The 18,197-nt window shown below is 35.1% G+C and overlaps 3 protein-coding genes across 8 annotated transcripts in view; 1 reads left to right on the forward strand and 2 right to left on the reverse strand.

Moving 5' to 3' along the window:
• Positions 1–191: 191 nt before the first annotated feature.
• LOC106135144 (uncharacterized) lies at positions 192–11,983 on the reverse strand. Of its 2 annotated transcripts, none has more exons than XM_060946544.1 (9): positions 11,846–11,983; positions 11,462–11,736; positions 11,214–11,376; positions 10,669–10,840; positions 10,003–10,110; positions 8,193–8,406; positions 7,227–7,486; positions 6,527–6,623; positions 192–6,094 (listed from the first exon to the last, which is right to left on the reverse strand). In XM_060946544.1, exons 2-9 carry the CDS (start codon positions 11,698–11,700, stop codon positions 6,043–6,045), a joined length of 1,305 nt encoding a protein of 434 aa, XP_060802527.1. In that variant the 5' UTR covers positions 11,701–11,736; positions 11,846–11,983; the 3' UTR covers positions 192–6,042. The 2 variants fall into 2 exon arrangements, with proteins under 2 accessions (XP_060802527.1, XP_060802526.1); XM_060946543.1 differs by having other exon boundaries at positions 9,991–10,110.
• A 1,106-nt stretch (positions 11,984–13,089) lies between these two features.
• LOC106134970 (p21-activated protein kinase-interacting protein 1-like) lies at positions 13,090–14,571 on the forward strand. Its single transcript, XM_013335124.2, has 3 exons — positions 13,090–13,229; positions 13,347–13,638; positions 13,766–14,571. The coding sequence occupies exons 1-3, from the start codon at positions 13,161–13,163 to the stop codon at positions 14,566–14,568; spliced, it is 1,164 nt and encodes a 387-aa protein (XP_013190578.1). The 5' UTR covers positions 13,090–13,160; the 3' UTR covers positions 14,569–14,571.
• A 1,195-nt stretch (positions 14,572–15,766) lies between these two features.
• LOC106135031 (uncharacterized) overlaps positions 15,767–18,197 on the reverse strand; it is a 36,334-nt gene continuing 33,903 nt past the window's right edge. For all 5 annotated transcript variants that reach the window (XM_060946576.1, XM_013335199.2, XM_013335201.2 and 2 more), the window contains one exon: positions 15,767–18,121. In XM_060946576.1, the coding sequence (XP_060802559.1) occupies positions 17,885–18,121 (237 nt within the window). In that variant the 3' untranslated portion in view covers positions 15,767–17,884. The remainder of the gene's footprint in view (positions 18,122–18,197) is intronic.

An 18,197-nucleotide genomic window follows, 5' to 3' on the forward strand; every position in this document is an offset into this window, starting at 1 on the left:
ATTTCCTTCGTCTCTTTTTCACATCCTTGGGTGTTAGGGTCAACAGGAGTGTGTCGGACATTTCTCTAGTTGGTCCGGTTTTCGACGTCTAACTTAATCGATTGGCAGAGATTCAATCCTTAGTTGGCTGATCAACAGCCAACTAAGGGTTGAATCAGTGTGGAAGTAAAACTCAATATAATTAATCTGATTATTTATTTCTAAGCATTGCGTTTCAATCCGCTATATGTTCACCACTTATTGAGTAAATAATAATTGTAATTTCGGCAAAGTAAGTGACAAGGCCGAACTAATCAAAAGTAAATAAATATGAACTAAAACAGTCTGTTTTGAACTTATACTGCCCAACGATAATTTTATAATTTTCTAATGGTTGCATTTAAATAAACAATTTATCACAGGATCCAAATATTAATTAATAATTTTGAAATATGATCAAATATGCATTAGATAAGCTATTCCATATCAAACAACATAAACATAAATACAACAGACCTTTATTTATTGAAATACATATATCTATTATTCCACAAAAATTAACAAAGAATACGATAAAATAATTTTTGAGTAGTACATACTATTCGGTTGTGTTTATGTCATTTTTTAAAGAAAATATCTAAAACAATAAAAATTTAAATAGGTATAATGACAGATAAAACTAAACTGACGCTAAAAATCCTATCCACTAATATAAGTAAATAAAATGAATAACTAACATATTTACAGCTGACAACACCGTCACGAATTATTCGAGGCTAGTAATGTGATTTCAATAATAGCAAGTATCCATGTATATGAAAATCACAGAGATCATTTTTGTCGTTATGTTCAAAAAAAATATTGTATCCCCCACCTTGTAGATTGATTGTTGTGAAAAGCATATAGTTAACACTACCACAGCGCACGCAGAACGAAAAGAAAACAGTTGTACAATAATTCGATAAAGCGCTCATATGTGCACGCATTAGTTGAAAGGTGTTGTGTTTCCTGCGGGGCTAGCATACCATGCACGATAAACTATCGCTGTCCCGTTTAGCGATAAGTGACGAGATGTGGCTGTTTGTTGGTGTGGTCTTCGTAAAAATATAAATTCTTTAAGTTCTGATGCAATAACTTTGTCATGGCTGTCCGCCTGAGAAGTTAAGGCGGACCGACAGACGCCATGTCGTCGCCAGGCGTCGCTGCTAGTGTTGTCCAGCGATCTTCAAGTCAAATTACGTCGTGTGCGGAAATGGGTAACACACTTTATCACGACACAAAAACGTCGTCACGCGTGCCATGCTGGGCGTAAATTCACGAACGTTGTTAAGATGTGTCTTATCTTAGTTGAGACAAATGTCTTGTCATCGTTCGTGACCAATTGGTACGAGCAATAAATACCAATAAGTACCACCGTATTCGATACGCGGTGCTAAATAAAGGTGACACAACGCGGCGCCGCAATAGTTCTAATGCGTAAGATTATGCGTCGAGCATTAAATATATCGCCGAACCAAAAACAAAATAAAGCCAATGTCCAATACTATATAACTCCAATAAAAAAAAAATGTCATAGCAAATCCATTTTTGACTAGAACGCTTAATCTAATACAGATACATTTCATTAGGTTATAATACTTCACCAAGCAGACTTTACAGTCAACATTAACTTAACACTAGGCGCATTGATATTGTTAGTAAGTGATGAATTCGAAATAGCCTCGTATAATATTTGGATTACATACCGACAGACAGATTTTACTGATCCTTTCCAAATTACTAATAGTTCTTAACAATAATAATGTACTTAAAATTAAGAAGCTGCTCGATTTGACAATAGTCAAATCAAAAATGAAAGGATGATCCTACAAATCAACATAGGTACTAAAATATTTCTTTATGATAATAAGAGTAGAAGGATATATAAAATACATTTTCACGACTTCAAAAATTATTTCAAAAGACAATGACTTATAAACGTCTTGAGATTTGCATGTCGACTTAGTTATAAAAATGAGGGAGAAACATAATTATTCGAAAACAATGGTTATAAATAAAGTGATGTTAACGCACATCCTAACGACACGACATGCCTAAGCGTCCTAATACATTATTACAACCTTGCACACCTTGAATGCGATACGATTATATTTTTATAATTTAGATTTACAGCACTAAGATACAAAACTTTAATTTTAAAGTAGGCTTTGCCTAATATTATTGCACTATCATACTTATGTAGTTCTTTTCACAATAGTGTGATGTCTTGGATATATTAGCTATATATCAGCGTCGCATTTTATACTAAGTACAAATGATAATATATTGTGCGGTTTATGACAAAACTCGTCCCTGCCTGCCGTAATGCATTTGGTGATATTATAAAAGTTAAAGGGCTAAATAATTGCGAAAAGCGGCCATATATTGCACATTTGAACTGAAATATAGCAATTCGGTTTGACTTCAGGGTTTAAAGTCATCTGAGATTATATGAAATAAATCATACACCCTTTTTGCGAAGTTACATTGAAACTTAAATGAGTCGTTACCACTTTTACTAAAATAGTACCGGAAGATTTGGTGGAATATTGGTGTCAGATTTCTTCACATTAAAAGTTGTAGTCCGTTTTGAAGATACGTTCATAAGTGTTCTTACTTTTAAGCGTATCAACGCATCTTACAAAAGATAAAAGTGTTTTGATAGCAAGTTCGAAGCGGCACATGTTCCCAGAAATTCTCACTGTCAAATATTCTATCAGCACAATGTATTATCATGAGTAATATTTACAAGCTATACACGGCAATGATCGAAACACCTTCAATCATTTAACTGAACACTGAGACGTCCATTCAAAATTTAATTACTAATAAAAAAAAATTTAAAAAATCTCAGCTCAATTATATATCAAATAAAAAAATGAGATAAATTTATATTTTTCTGTGAAAAAATATTTATATTTTTTACCGAAAAATAATGTTGTTTTTCAATACGATTAATTTTTATTACACATTCCCAATGCCTAATCAGAGTCTCAGTGTACAGCACACAACTAACCGAACCTTACTCGAAACATTCACAGGCAACATTAGCTAAACGTGAAAAAATTGCAGTCTTCAATAAGATACTAACTCCCTATTATTCACAAGACAAGACGTGGCGATCGAAGTTATTGAAATGCGCACATTTGCGGCGTGGTACATCATTGAAGAGTAACTACTCTGTTTCAACGCAACACTTTCATTACAGTAAAATCTTAAACAACCTTATACTTCTGAATAAAATATTAATATTTAAATAGGTATAATTGTAGTGTATTTATAAACACTTTAATTGCCAGTTTAATGTTTTTCAACGGGTCTTTTCACGAACGTTGACAAAGCTTGTCTTATCATATTCTATCATTGACGTTAACTGAACAGATTGAGTGAGAGAAGATGGCCATATGTTTTGTCAACGTTCGTGAAAAAGGCAGTAGCCAAGTAAAATGAAATCATCTTAGAAATCGTAGAAGGAAGTTTGGTTGAAAATGTTGAATATCTTCTATATTTGTACAAACATCCATACCTACATAAAATCACGCCTCTTTCCCGGAGGGATAGGCAGAGTCTACATCTTCCACTTGCCACGATCCTTGCATACTTCCCCCGCTTCATTCACATTCTATACTTATGCAAGCTTATTATTCAATGATATAGCACGCGCATCCATCCCTACCAAATAATTTACGTGTCTAAGTTACATTTATGTCAAGACTCCGCTCTACACCTATTACACCTCTATCACAGTGTAAATAATGCACTTACGACGGTAAACGAGATTGAACTCACTAAAACATTACTGCATATTAAATAATTGGAAGCAAAACGGTTCACGCAAAACTTGAATCATATACAAATATTTATATAGTAAAAGTGCACAATAAGACAACAAACACTAACAAATGTGAACTATAATAATTCAAAATGAAACTTCATTAATATTTTATTGCAACCGTTTTTGTGTTGAAAGTATAAAAAACTTATTCCTATATAAATACGTTCACACATAATACGAGTGAACATTCCTACAAACATTTGTTACGTATTTCTAACTAACAACAAATGTCAAATCCCTTTCAATGAAATATAAGTTTCTAATATTTAAAATTATCAACCTAACACCTACAAAAATAAATGTAAAATATAAAGCTTTCGTTTTCTGGACAAACAAAAAATTCACTGTACCAATATAAACCTAATTATATGCAAATACATACGGTTTTGTAAAAAAATATATAAATAAGACCCCGTCATGTTACAAAAACGAGACCGCAGCGCCATGTTTGCGAACAGAAGAACATTGTTTGCTACCGAAACAAGGAAATTAATTCTGATAGTTATTATTCGGATGTGGACTGTACTCAAATAAGAATAAATATTTACCACGAAAGGGTAGTTTCTATAGTAAAAATAATAAAAAAAACACAATATTTTCCTCAATAAACAAGGGATTATTTTTTTATTTAATAAAATGTAATTAAATATTTCACCCTCAAGTCACGTGACAAACCAAAATGCGTGACGTCACGTCTTGCAATACAAGACTTTTCGCTGTCAAGTACTATGGTGTTTGTTGATATTTGGATCATATTATTACTGTGATTTCCGTGAAACTTCTTCGAAATTTGCTCGATTATCTTTTTGAATAATTTTTTAAAGGTTTTCCCATAGTGGAAAGTGGATATATTAAGGAAGATAGTTCAAATTTGCCAAGAATTGATTGGTTTACGGTGGCTAATTTCTTCGCGACGAATAGTAACTTCTGCTCTGCTGAATTTAGAAATGTGAAGACATCCATGTAAGTAACATACTCAAGATACATTATTATAGTAATAGTAGGTATTTTAAAACTCGAAAAGGTAAATTATAAGGTAAAAATAAAATTATATGATTTTGAGGTTATTTTTTATCTTTATAACAAATTGTTTCATTTCTTTTTAGTTCCTCGAGGCAGTCATATGGAGACGATGCTGTAGGATATGTCCAACTTCGTCAAGATGCAAAATTGTGCAAAGTTAAATGTAACAAATATTAATCAAACTTACATCAAAATTATCCTCACAGAAATACATTTTACTTTGTGTAGATACAAGGGCCAGATCCCGACGGGCTAATTGAAGCCACTTTTTCCGCATCGTTTTTGTACATGGAACGTGAATAAACAGTTTTTCAGGTGTTTAAATAGGTGTACTTTTAAACTGCGGCACCGCACAATATTTATAAAATGTAGAATCCATATTATTATCACATTACTTCGAAATAACTATTCTTTACATACAACTTCGACAATTTTGTGTAACACGTGACGTCACAGCGGGCGTTTAACAGGTTTTGGCGAAATTTTAAATGGAATTTTAAATAAATTATTTTAAAGGTATAACTTGTAATAAAAAATAATAATAAATAGTTTGGGTTATATTTGGTACTTATGCATGGTTTTAAACACTTTTCCAAAAATTGTCCACATCACTATTGTGGCAAAGATTTTACGGAGCTTTGACTGCGAAGTCGGAACTTACAATTAATCTTACACCTCCGTTTTTGACTCCGACTTTGACTCCCGAAACTTTTCAATCGGATTCAGAGGCCGAAGTAACAGACCGTAGAAACGATCCTCCCGATACGTGCTTTTTAAAGTCAAATTCGTCGATTTGTTTTTTTCAATTGTTGTTCATAATTTAGTTTTTAAGTTTAACATCGACTCCGATTTCAACTCCGATGAATCAAATTTGAAAAATTATAAAATAACTTCCATTATATTGCACTTATATTGAACTACATTTTATGTTTTACTTTTTCTTTCCTTTAGTAGATACTTATTCATATTTGTATCATCTCTTATCATTGTAAATAATGTAACGTGTTTGCAAACACGAAAACACGACGCTGCGGGCTCTCGATAAGTAAATAAAAAAATCACACACCAAGTCCGGCGAAAAACGCTATGAGACGAAGACAAAGCGACGTACATTAGTGTTTGGTTGATATGGGTCCGTACGGCGCTCAGCCGGCGGCGGAGTCCGGCTAGTTGCCGCTCACTATCTTACGGCTTTCCAGCTCGTCCATGTTGTTGGAACTGAAAAGGGCGAAATAACATTGATTTAGCCTAATTGGATTAATTAAGTTTTTGTGTTTCGAATTATTTTAGGCGATGGGCTAGCGACCAGTCACTATTTGAATCTCATATTCCATCATAAAGCCATATAGCTAAACGTGGCCTTTTAGCATTTCTGAGATTGTTGACTCTGTCCACTCCGTTAGGGATAAAGACGTGATATTATATAAAGAAATCTCAACTCAACAATACTTTTCTTACAGTAAATATCCACGCTGACTTAAAGAGAAAAGATATATGCTTTTGTTGTTGTCTGACCGACATTTGCGATATTTGGCACAGTAATAGAAATACCTTCAGGTATAACATTCTGAAAATTCCTACGGGAACGGGACGAATGGAAATTGCAGTTAAACGAATGCGGAGTTAACAGTTAAAAATTAAATTCCTCACCGTAGTTTATCGTCGTTCTTCCACGAGGTGACCTGTATGTGCGGCGGCGGCAGGTAGCTGCGGAGAGACTGCACCAGTTGGATCGTGTCCAGCAGAACTGTAAACAATAAATATTGTATAGTTTGGTAAATATTAAACCATCGTTCCTACTATTATTGACGGCCTCTGTGGCGCAGCGGTAGTACGCTCTGTCTGTGACACCGGAGGTCCTGGGTTCAAATCCCGGCCAGGACATGAGGAGAAAAGAACTTTTTCTAATTGGCCTGGGTTTTGGATGTTTATCTATATAAGTATTTATTATAAAATATAGTATCGTTGAGTTAGTATCTCGTAACACAAGTCTCGAACTTACTTCGAGGCTAACTCAATCTGTGTAATTTGTCCCGTATATATTTATATTTATTTATTTTATTTATATTTATTATTTTCCTGGAAGACCATATTTTTAAGATATTTTAACAAAAGGAATTTTTAAATATGCAAACACCAAAATGTTATTTTATTAATTAAAATATTTTCTGTATTTTGCCCATTTTATTCAAGTATGCCTTAATACGGAAGAAAGAGAAACAGTAATAAGTACGTGCTGTGCCGTAACCTCACCGGCCAACAACATTGTCACTGACACGTACGGAAAACGTCATACAAAATGTATGCACACTGACGGTAACGTTACAGCACGACACTGTTATGAGCTTACTCTTCTGCAGCTGCTCGCTCTGCTTGCCGTAGGGCTTGCACATGGCGGGCCGGACGCAGGGCCGCATGCGCTGCAGGTTGCGCGCCAGCTCCGCGAACGCGCGCACCACGCGCTCCTGCCCGCCCGCGCCCGCGCCCGCCGCGCCCCCCGCCCCGCCCGCCCCGCCCGCGCCCGCCGCCCCGCCACCGCCCGCCGCGCTGCTCGCGCGCTCCGTGTGCGCGCCGCCACCGCTGAGAGACTCCAGGCTCTCTAGGTTCGCTCTGTTTAGGAGAAAGGGAACGTGGGAAGTGATGCTCGCTTTTTGGTTAAATTACATACATATATATGGTCACGTCTATATCCCTTGCGCGGTAAACAGAGACAACAGTCTTGATAAGACTGATAGGCCACGTTCAGCTATTTGGCTTAATGATAGAATTGAGATTCTAATAGTGACAGGTTGCTAGCCCATCGCCTAAAAGAAGAACTCCAAGTTTGTAAGCCTATCCCTTAATCGCCTTTTACGACATCCACGGGAAAGAGATGGGAGTGGTCCTATTCCTTTTTGTATTGGCGCCGGGAACCACACGGCAAATTTACTTTATACAAGATTCACAGATGAAAGCTAAATCAAACAAAAATCCTCACTTTTATTCAACATACCGTATACCATTTATTACTAATTCTAAATGTGTTGCAATAAAGTACACAATCCTCAAATATAACACACTTATTCATATTAGCAAACCTATTTAAGAATGTGATTAGATGGATCAAGTTTTTACAAGAACCGCTCCGCTCGTGAAGAGAAATGCTTCTCTTCACGGCTGGGGTTGAATTTGAACTTATGTGAACCTATAGTACTTCATGCTTTATTATTTGGGCACTTTATTTTATTTTTAATGTTATTTTGTTGCAAAATCTATCAGCTTTATCTTAAACTAAATTATAAGTAATCTTTATATCTGGAAAGATATTAAAACTTACCTTAAAAAGTCAGTGAGTTTGTGTTCATCCGTGTAGTGATGTTTGGATTTGCTCTCTAGGCCGGACTGCGAGGAGCTAGATGACCGCTGTGAGTGGCTGTACTTGTCCAGGGCCTGGTGACCCAGAGACCTGTTCTGATGCTGAAGAAGCATCTGCTGGTGTTGAGATAACTTCTCTTGGGCACGACGGTCTGACTTGTCCGATGTAAGACTTGCTGTAATTCAGTGATGTACAAAATGGTTTTAAAAAAGCATTTACATACAAAATCCTACTACTATTATAAAGGCGAAAGTTTGTATGGATGTTTGTTACTCTTTCACGCAAAAACTACTGAACCGATTACCATGAAATTTGGTATGTAAGTAGCTGAAGACCCAGAATAACACATAGGCTACTTTTTATCCCAGAGTTCCCGCGGGATTGATAGGGTTTCCATGCGGACGAAGTCGCGGGCGGCCTCTAGTGCAAAATACTTTTCAGATTAACTATTTCAAATGCAAAATACCAAATAGTTTTATGTTTTGTATTTCAAATGCTAAATGCAAAATAGGTTTTTTGAAATGACTTTTTAAAAACAAAATACCTTTTGACCTAATCGATATTTTTATTTTTATTTAGGATAGAAAAATTTTCACATAATTTACAAAATGTAGCCACATTTTGTGTAACATACATATGTACATACATAAAATCACGCCTCTTTCCCGGAGAGGTAGGCAGAGACTACCTCTTTCCACTTGCCACGATCTTTGCATACTTCCTTCGCTTCATCCACATTCATAACCCTCTTCATGCAAGCTCAGCGGTTTTGGGTACTTTTGACCTGACCCTTTACCAGGACGTCCTTAATTTGATCAAGATACGTTCGTCTAGGTCTTCCCACTCCACACAGATCACACTTCATTTTGTGTAAAACAATTAAATTTTTGCTTTAATTAATGAAAGTTAGACTGGTATTGTTAAAAAGTAAAAAAAATAACATCAATTTTTTTTTTATTAAATCATACATACATATAGTCACGTCTATATCCCTTGCGGGGTAGACAGGGACAACAGTCCTGAAGAGACTGACAGACCACATTCAGCTATTTGGCTTTATGGCTGGCATAGCAGGTATATCACAGGTAGCTCTATCGGTCAAATTCGGCATACAAGCATCATAAGATCATTTCATTTTGTTTGACTGGTAATGTTGGCTTAACTTAATCACAAAATATTTTGCATTTTTAAATGAATATTATAAATGCATAATACATCTCAAAAGGTATTTCAAATATAATTACAAAATGTTTTTTATTAAAAGGCAAAATAAAAAATAAGTATTTTGAATTTTGTATTTGCATTTTAAATAGAAGTATTTCAAATAAATCGCATCTCTGCTGTAATTATATAAAATGTGCATCTTAAGTATTATATTTAACAAACATTAAGTTATATCTTACAGATAAAGTATAAGGAAGAACACGGTTGTTAGATAATTATGTTATTTATTGTAATAAACAAAAAAAGAGGCATTTTATTCTGGATAAAGAAAGAAACATTAGAAATATGAATAACTTCTGAATGAATAACACCTGATAACATCTAATAATACTTACAGTAATCAAATAATAAATAAATATTGTTCTTTCTCCTGACTAATGTAATGAGACCGACATGGGCATTTGATTTGATCAATGAATAAATTCCTGCAGTAATTTATGTATGAATGGGTCAGTCACAAAATGAATATGACTTACATATAAAACCTCTACAACTAAAGAAAAAAAGTTAAAATAAAAAGCTTGATGTTTATTACATAGTAACTCACTGAGTGCGGCGAGGTGCGGCGCCAGAGGCAGCTGGTAGTCCTGCGGCAGAGACCCGCGCAACAGACGCTCCACCGCGCTACTCTCCGAGAGACCGCCGGCGCCGGCCTCTGTGCCCACAACAGATTATACAATTAAAAAAATTATTTGTTCACTTTTTTGTGTAGGAATAGTTTAATAACCTTTACTCAAACTACCACCATCACATCTGCTTATAGTTAAAAAAAGTTAGAAATATAAGTCATCAAAACCTGTATGTTGTTTCTAAGTCCACTATCAAACTTTTTATGGGACTCAAAAAGCCATTTCATTGATGCAATTTTGTTTTTCTAAATCATACTGTACAATTTTGAAAGTGGCATATGTCCAACAGCGTATGCGCTGATATGCTGAGAAGACTGTACAATTTTATTGCAGTTCATTAACAATTTCATGTTTCTATTTAAATCTCAAATTCATCATTGAGTCATGTGGCTGAGTGTGGCCATGTATTTGTGAGACTGTTGGCTCCGGATTTAATAAATATAGTGAGTATTAATTGAAAAGAGGTGTTACGAAAATCTCTTCTCACTATGTCTATCTATATTACAATAATAAAGTATAACCACTCTGGTCAGTTCATTTTTCTATATACGAAATTTATATGATAAAATGAAACCATGTCTTACCAGGTATATAAGTAGGCTGCTGAGACAGATGCTGCTGTATGGTCTTTTGTGTCATCTCCAACTGGTTCTTATAATAGCGGCAAGCAGGGTTTGGGCAGTTCTGCACCACCTCTACTATAAACTCTTTCTCCATGCCAAACTGTTCTCTACCGATTGTGTATGATTCAACTACCTAGAATAACAGAAAAAGAACTATATTATTACACACTAACAACCCACCCTGACTTCTTACAAATAGTATTTATAGATAAAAACTTCATATATATATATTAGATATTAAATATTAACTCCTAACATTTCAAACAAGAACAAAATCTATCCACAGCTTTCCGAGATTAGCGTACTTTACATTTGAATATGTAGTGATTTAAGCAAGCACTAATACAAAGAACAAAAACAAATTGTAGTAAAATAAATGGATGATTGATGATTTGATTTTTCTATTCAATAAAGATTGCTCCTTTTATAAAGGATATGATCAAAACATTTATAATCCAATTCTTACCTTATAAGATTCTAATAAGAAAAAATAATTATATACTTACAGCTCTGACTGTGGCTTCTAATCCCAGATGGAGCCCATGTGGTCCGTTCATGTGTTTCAGCATGACAGCATTGGCAAAATGCTCATAAGGTAAGATTATCTTGCCATTCTCACGCAATATAAGCCTCCCCTGTGTATCTAGCCCCACTCTGGATGCCATCATTCTGAACATAATAAATAAAACAATGAAATTTGACAAGATATGAATAATGTAGTTACACAAACAAATTGTTCAACCTGAATACTCACTGCAAGTAAGCTGCACTTGGAAGCATGGAAGACTCTTTTAGATCACTAAAGCACTGCAGAAGCTCTATACTCGGGCTCCAGCCTTTGTTTTGCAAATAGAGCTGCAATAACATGTACAGTTTCTCGGTAACATAGCCCTCAGCGCCGTGCGGGGTCGACGTGCTCGAACTCGCAGCCGCGCTACTGGAACCCCCTGTACTCTTTGCCAAAACGCTCTTCATGGTCTCCGCCAAATCCATCTTGTAGATGTCCAAATAAGTCCTCTTTTGGGAATCCTACCAGATAAAAACAAATGTTACAGGAAGATAAATTATAAAAGAATTAATTGTAAATCGATAGTTTGACGACATTTAAAACCAAATTGAAATGTGAATGTATTCTTACCAGAATGATCAATATGTTTGGCCTAACTATTAGAATTAAATATTTATTTTCCTAAATTATACGTCTGTATCAATCCATTCAATATTCGGCAAGAAAACTTATTTATTTTCACAAAACATGGAAGCTTTCGTTTCGTTCTTCAGTCAGTTCAGATTTGACAAGATGCTCGAAGCATCTGTCATGTCATTAATGTCAATGAGACGTTTTTTTGTTTATTCCCTTGTTAATAGGCTATTTGACTGTATTAAAAATATACATTTCTTTTATGTCATCAGTCTTAATATTATTTTTTTGGAGCGATTTGTAATAACGCAAGATAAAAATATTGCATTATTTAAACGAAATCCGTCTCAGAAAATTAGGTTTTTATATGCAGCTGTCACGTGACTAAAAACGAACGTGATTGGCTATTTCTATTATGACGTCAATTATCCATAAACAGACTGTCGATCGTACCGTTCCTTAGTGTTCGCTATTATTTTTCAAGATTTTATAAGTGTTTGATCGCTCAGGATTACTCAGATAACGTAGGTATTTAATAATGGAAACCAATTCCGCGAAAGCTGACAGTCGAAACCTACCAAAAGTGGACGCAATAATGGTTGGAAGAAGAAATCTGGATTGTCTTCTTCAAAGACAATCCAGATTTCTTTGCTGCCGAACTGAGGAATGTGAAAACATCAATGTAAGTATATCTTGGTAACCACTGATCTTAGATCATGATCTGAAACCACTTCTTGCGAATATTCAAATCCATCGGTATAGAAAAAAACAGCTTCGTAGGAGATTTTATTTTGTATTAGTGCATTGAGGCACTGCACATTTATAGGAACTCATTTTAATAATTTTCACACATATGACGTGGCACAAGTTAAATAAAACAAGCGAAAATCAAAACTTTTCGAAACACCAACAAGCTTTGTATGATATTTACACGAAATTTACGTCACTGCATGCCATGGCCGCCATATTGCTAAAAGTCGCGTTTTGGCGGCATATTTGAATATTTCATTTTCTTTTTCGATTTTTTAATAAAATAGCTGTAATAAAGGCAGAAAAGTATTTTTGTAGGGCTCCTTATAAACAAATAAATACCCTAAGATAGTTTTTAGAACTTTGTCAAATAGCCTATTGTGGAGGGAGACCCTAGCCCATGCAGCCAAGTATTTCACTTGTCAATCAGACAGCATGACCCTTTCGTTTAAGGTTATGACAATCGAAAGTGTTTTGACAGTGACGTTTTTTAAATGTAACGAAGGAAGAAGGAAAACAGAAAAACGTGCTCTTGATTGAAATTATTTTTATTAAACGGAAAATGGATGAATTAATTGTAGGAACATATGAAGGTTTTCTACTAGGGTACTCGATTTACACAGAAAATGAGGTAAGTTCCTTGAAACCGACAATCCTTCGAAAGGCGCGGCCTGCAACCACCCAATATTTGTACAAAATGTGTATTATAAATTTTCACCATATTTTTATATTTAATTATTGTCTTCAGGTGCCTAAATTAAAACAGTCCTTTGCTACACAATCGCATACGGCGTCTGTGCGATGTGTGGCTACTGGGGGAAAGTTTTTAGCATCAGGAGGCACCGACGATAAGGTGGTAGTGATAGATTTGAAGTCCCGCAAGGAACACACAGTCTTGATGAACCACGATGGTACCGTAAATACAGCCGCCTTTACCCATAGCGGAACTCACCTTTTGACTGGTGCTGATGATGGCTGCATTATTGTTACAAGGACTGGTAACTGGCAAATCGAGAAAGTATGGAAGAAAGCCCATGGAGGTTAGACACCAATTTCTTTTTTTATTTGTTTCATATCAGGATTCTGCTCTTATGAGAATGTGTGAAACTGTAAGCAATGTATTTCTAGAACAATATTGGTTATAAAACACATTAATATTTCTTTCAGGTCAACCAGTGACTGCAATAGCTGTTCATCCTTCAGATAAGCTTGCTCTTAGCATTGGGGGTGATAAAACTTTAAGGACTTGGAATCTTATTAAGGGAAGACCTGCATTCACTATCAATTTATCCAGCAAAGGTATAACAATGCCAACTGAAATCAAATTCTCACCAGGAGGGGACCGGTTCTCATTAGTCTACCAGCAATGTGTAGACGTGTGGACAATAAGCAAAGCAGGAGTAGAGAAACATATTACTTGTAATTCTAAGCCTTCTACTGTTCAGTGGGTAACAGATGACAAAATGTTTGTTGGATTAGAAAATGGTAACATAATTTTGTTTACAGTGTCTGATACTAAAGCGAAAACTTTTCAAGGACACAAACACAGGGTGAAATGTTTGCATTATGAAAATGAAATTTTGTATTCAGCATCTAGTGCAGGAGAACTCAAAGTGTGGTCAGATGCTGATGATACAATTACAGAAATATGTGCCAACAATGCTGGATGTAGGCTCACTTGTGTCACACTGAACAGACAAAACCATTTGATCAAGAAGGAAGATAAGTCAGATGATGAAACTGGAAATGAAAAAACAAATAATCTTACAAAAAGTAATAGTGAAGATTCAGATGATGAGCCAGCTGAAAAAGTAAATAAGGCACAGAAAAGGCCACCAGGTGCTTTTGTGAGGATAAGTTATGGTAGTGATGAAGAAGATGTCAAGGAAGAAACAACTCCTCCAAAGAAGAAATTTAAAAAGAGGAAGAGGAACAAAAAACTAAAAAATAAGAATAAAATCAATGAATAATTACATTGTTTATTTACTAGGTATCCCTTTAACAACTTTGTGTGTTATTCACTGTTCCAAGGATAAGACAATCACTTCTCATCTGATTATCAAATAAAATAATCCCAGAAATATTGGAAGAATACTTAATTCGAATTTCTATAGAAATAACATGCTTACAAACTGTCTCAAAGATGCTGTTATAGGCAACTAGGCACATTCTTTTAGACAACTGTACCATGCTCCAATATAAGTTAGACTTCCCTTTTAGTTAGTTTTCCCTGCAAAGATTGACTTGGCAAAGTTTTAATGGTGTAAGCATGTTTAACCCTTATATGCCAGTAAGTATAGTAAATATACAATGGGAATTTGTTAAAATGATAGTAGAATTTGCATTTTTGGAGTTATTGGAGATAACCTGGTTGTTTTGCTGGAGAAACTTGATGTTATATTAATTGAATTAAGAATTACATTAAGTGAAAACACATGAACAAGCAGATGTGGAAAACCCTGTTGTTCTCATGTGGAATTTCTCACAGAGATAGAATTGACCTTCAGGAGTTTTGAAAGTTTTTTGAGAATTCCCAAGGGAGCACAAAAACTTGGTATGTAGGGTTGAGCAAGTATCTCTAACAGAAGTTTCAAACTTACTTCGAGGCTAACTCAATCTGTGTAAGCTGTCACATATATATTTAAATAGCTGTGCCCGTGACTCGAATAGTCATATTCTGGGCATCATTGAAGCCCTCAAGGGTGAATAATTTTCCCCGTTTTTTTTTTTCACATTTTCCATTATTTCTTTGCTTCTAATAGTTGCAGTGTGATGTAATATAACCTAAAGCCTTCCTCGATAAATGGTCTATTCCAACACAAAAATAATTTTTCAATTTGAACCAGTAGTTCCTGAGATTAGCGCGTTCAAACAAACTAAAATCTTCAGCTTTATAATTTTAGTATAGATAATTTATGAAAGTATCAAATTAAGATTATAGAATGTATCTATGTATTGTATAATGTATAATTATTAGGTACCTACCACTTCTAAGAGCCTTCGACGTTTCAGTACTCAAAAAATCCATGCCACCATAGTTTAATTTAGTACACAATTTACAGCAGCAAGATATTAGGAAGAAAACTCGATATCTTCACTGCAGATTATATTTTGTCATTATCTCACATCATGTACAAGATACACAAAAAATAACAGTAAAAAACAATGTGATGTTTGACTTTGGTTTGTTTATTAAATATAAATAAAAAATCTTTCTTAAACGCTCACCCAAATACATAAAAATAAGTAAGTTCATAACAAATTAATTTGGTCCCAAAATAAATATAAAATAATTTAAAGAAAATGTAAATTAAACAAAAATCAACAATATATTAAATAAAAGTACTGTTCAATTTTGGCAATGGTTAATGGATTCTACTTACATTAAATGTTATTCTTAATTGAAATAAATATCGTAGATGTACGGCGTACACCAGTCATACATCAGTTTCATGTATTCGCTATATCCGTCCACGCTACATTTGAGACTATATTTACATGGTACAGGGCAACCGAGAAAACACATACACGCATGCTCATCATAATACAGTAGAACACTTAGATAAACCATATTTACGAATTGCCTAAGGAAAACTACAAAGCATCTCTAAATCATAAAAAAACACACAATGAAACAATCAAGAATCGAGTTACTGGAATGTATAATATTAAATAAGAGTAAATTATATATTAGACCGATCGTCAAATTGATTATTTCATGATCTGTTCATTCAACTGCTTCAAGTAATATCACAATACCTGATTAAATCCATGATTCGTCAACATTTGACGATATGACTTTGATGTTTATTGGCCTAACTTTGATAAAGTCGCACTATCCTCGGTAGGGGGGGGCGCTCTCTTTGGTTTTTGCAAATGTAGGTACAATTTAGCGCACTTGGTCGATGCACTCTTTTGTGATGGCCACTATATAACCGTTACCTAACCTGCCCTCTGGCCAATTTCGATAGCTAAATATCTAGAAAGTATTATATAAATGAAATGGCCAGACGTCAATTTAATCATTGTATAATGAAGGTCTAAGGATATAATCAGTTATTGCTACAATCATGAGATATTACGAAATGGTCAAACGATTATGAAATAATAAATTTAAGATTTGGCCGCAACAGATTCATAATGATAATTGCATTGCATAAGACAACAGCTGCGTCAGTAACGGCGTGAATACTGTGAGGCGGTGAAAATATACTTTTATACGTGAAATGAGATCACATGATTCATCAAGCTTTATATCATCGCTATTATAAAGTACTAACTGACTGGCAATGCGCAACCGGCTATTCATTACACTAAGTACATTTTGTGCATTAAACCTCAATATAAATGCCAAAGTAATCAAAATAATTTTGCATTGCATGATGATTACCAATCTAAAATAAATTATCGCATTACAATCTTGTCATTTAATACATAGTTGACAATATTACATGAAAGTTATACACTATCTTAATAATACGAATTTTCTAAGAAAAACGTTAGGTGTTCACGTCTCCCAAACAGCGTACAATTCATCTTATGACTAGATTGAGCCAGTATTTTTCCCACAGTCCATCACTTCACATAGAACTTGAAGAAAAACTGACACAATTAATACAAAATGTAGGAACAATCAAGAAATTACGAATTTAACGAAATATCAGTTAAGTTACATACAGAATAAATAGTATAAGATTAGACAGTCTAGATAAATGAGTTCTACTTGACCTGTTCCATATTCACTTAAGTCTAATTTTCGATTAATATTATTCGTTTCTTCGTTCGAAGCGGCACTAACGTCACTATTCTCTAAGCTATAGGTCAGATGGCACTATGTACGCTATCGGACACAGCTCGCGGCCCGCCCCTTTGCCAACGTTCTTCAACCACACAAGTGCATCGCAGTATAAGTAATCCTCTTAGAACGTAACTACATTGATAAATCATCAAAGAAATATAAGAGAAAAGGGCAGAAAATATTAATGTCAGTCTTTAGTATATTTCTATAGAAAGGAATAAGGAGTTCCCCCATGCGTTAATGAGAAATTTAAATATTACATGTACAATGTAGTTACACGCGCCTCTGTAGTTCCACGTTTTGACAACTCAATTTTTATACTACAACTGGAATTGACGACGCCGAGCTCTAAGAATCTGCGTGACCCGGGCGAATCCACTGGGAATATCGAAGCTACCATTTTTTAATCTAGCAAACTAGAGTAACCGGAGATTTATCATGAACGGTTCACCTCAACAACGTTTTGGCTCACTTTATCCGCTCAGTAATTACTTCTTCTTGGCTTTCTTCTCAGCTTTCTTGAGCGCTTTGAGGTGTTTTTCGTGTGCGGCGCGCAGTTCCTTGAGCCGTCGCTTCATGCGGCGGCGGTCGTCGCCGCCGAGCCCCAGCAGCTTGAGGTCGGCGGAGCTGAGCGCGAGCAGCAGCGCGCCGTCCACGCCGCGCGCCGCGAACGCGCCTGCGTGCCGCTCCAGGCCTTCGCCGAGGCTGCACACCCACTGCCACACCTGTAATGACAATTATCATTTTGTATTACAATTATAAACCTTCATAAAAATGGACAGATTTCTATTATAGTATGGC

This window comes from Amyelois transitella, chromosome 11, assembly GCF_032362555.1.
Source record: "Amyelois transitella isolate CPQ chromosome 11, ilAmyTran1.1, whole genome shotgun sequence".
Taxonomy (NCBI): Eukaryota; Metazoa; Arthropoda; class Insecta; order Lepidoptera; family Pyralidae; genus Amyelois; species Amyelois transitella.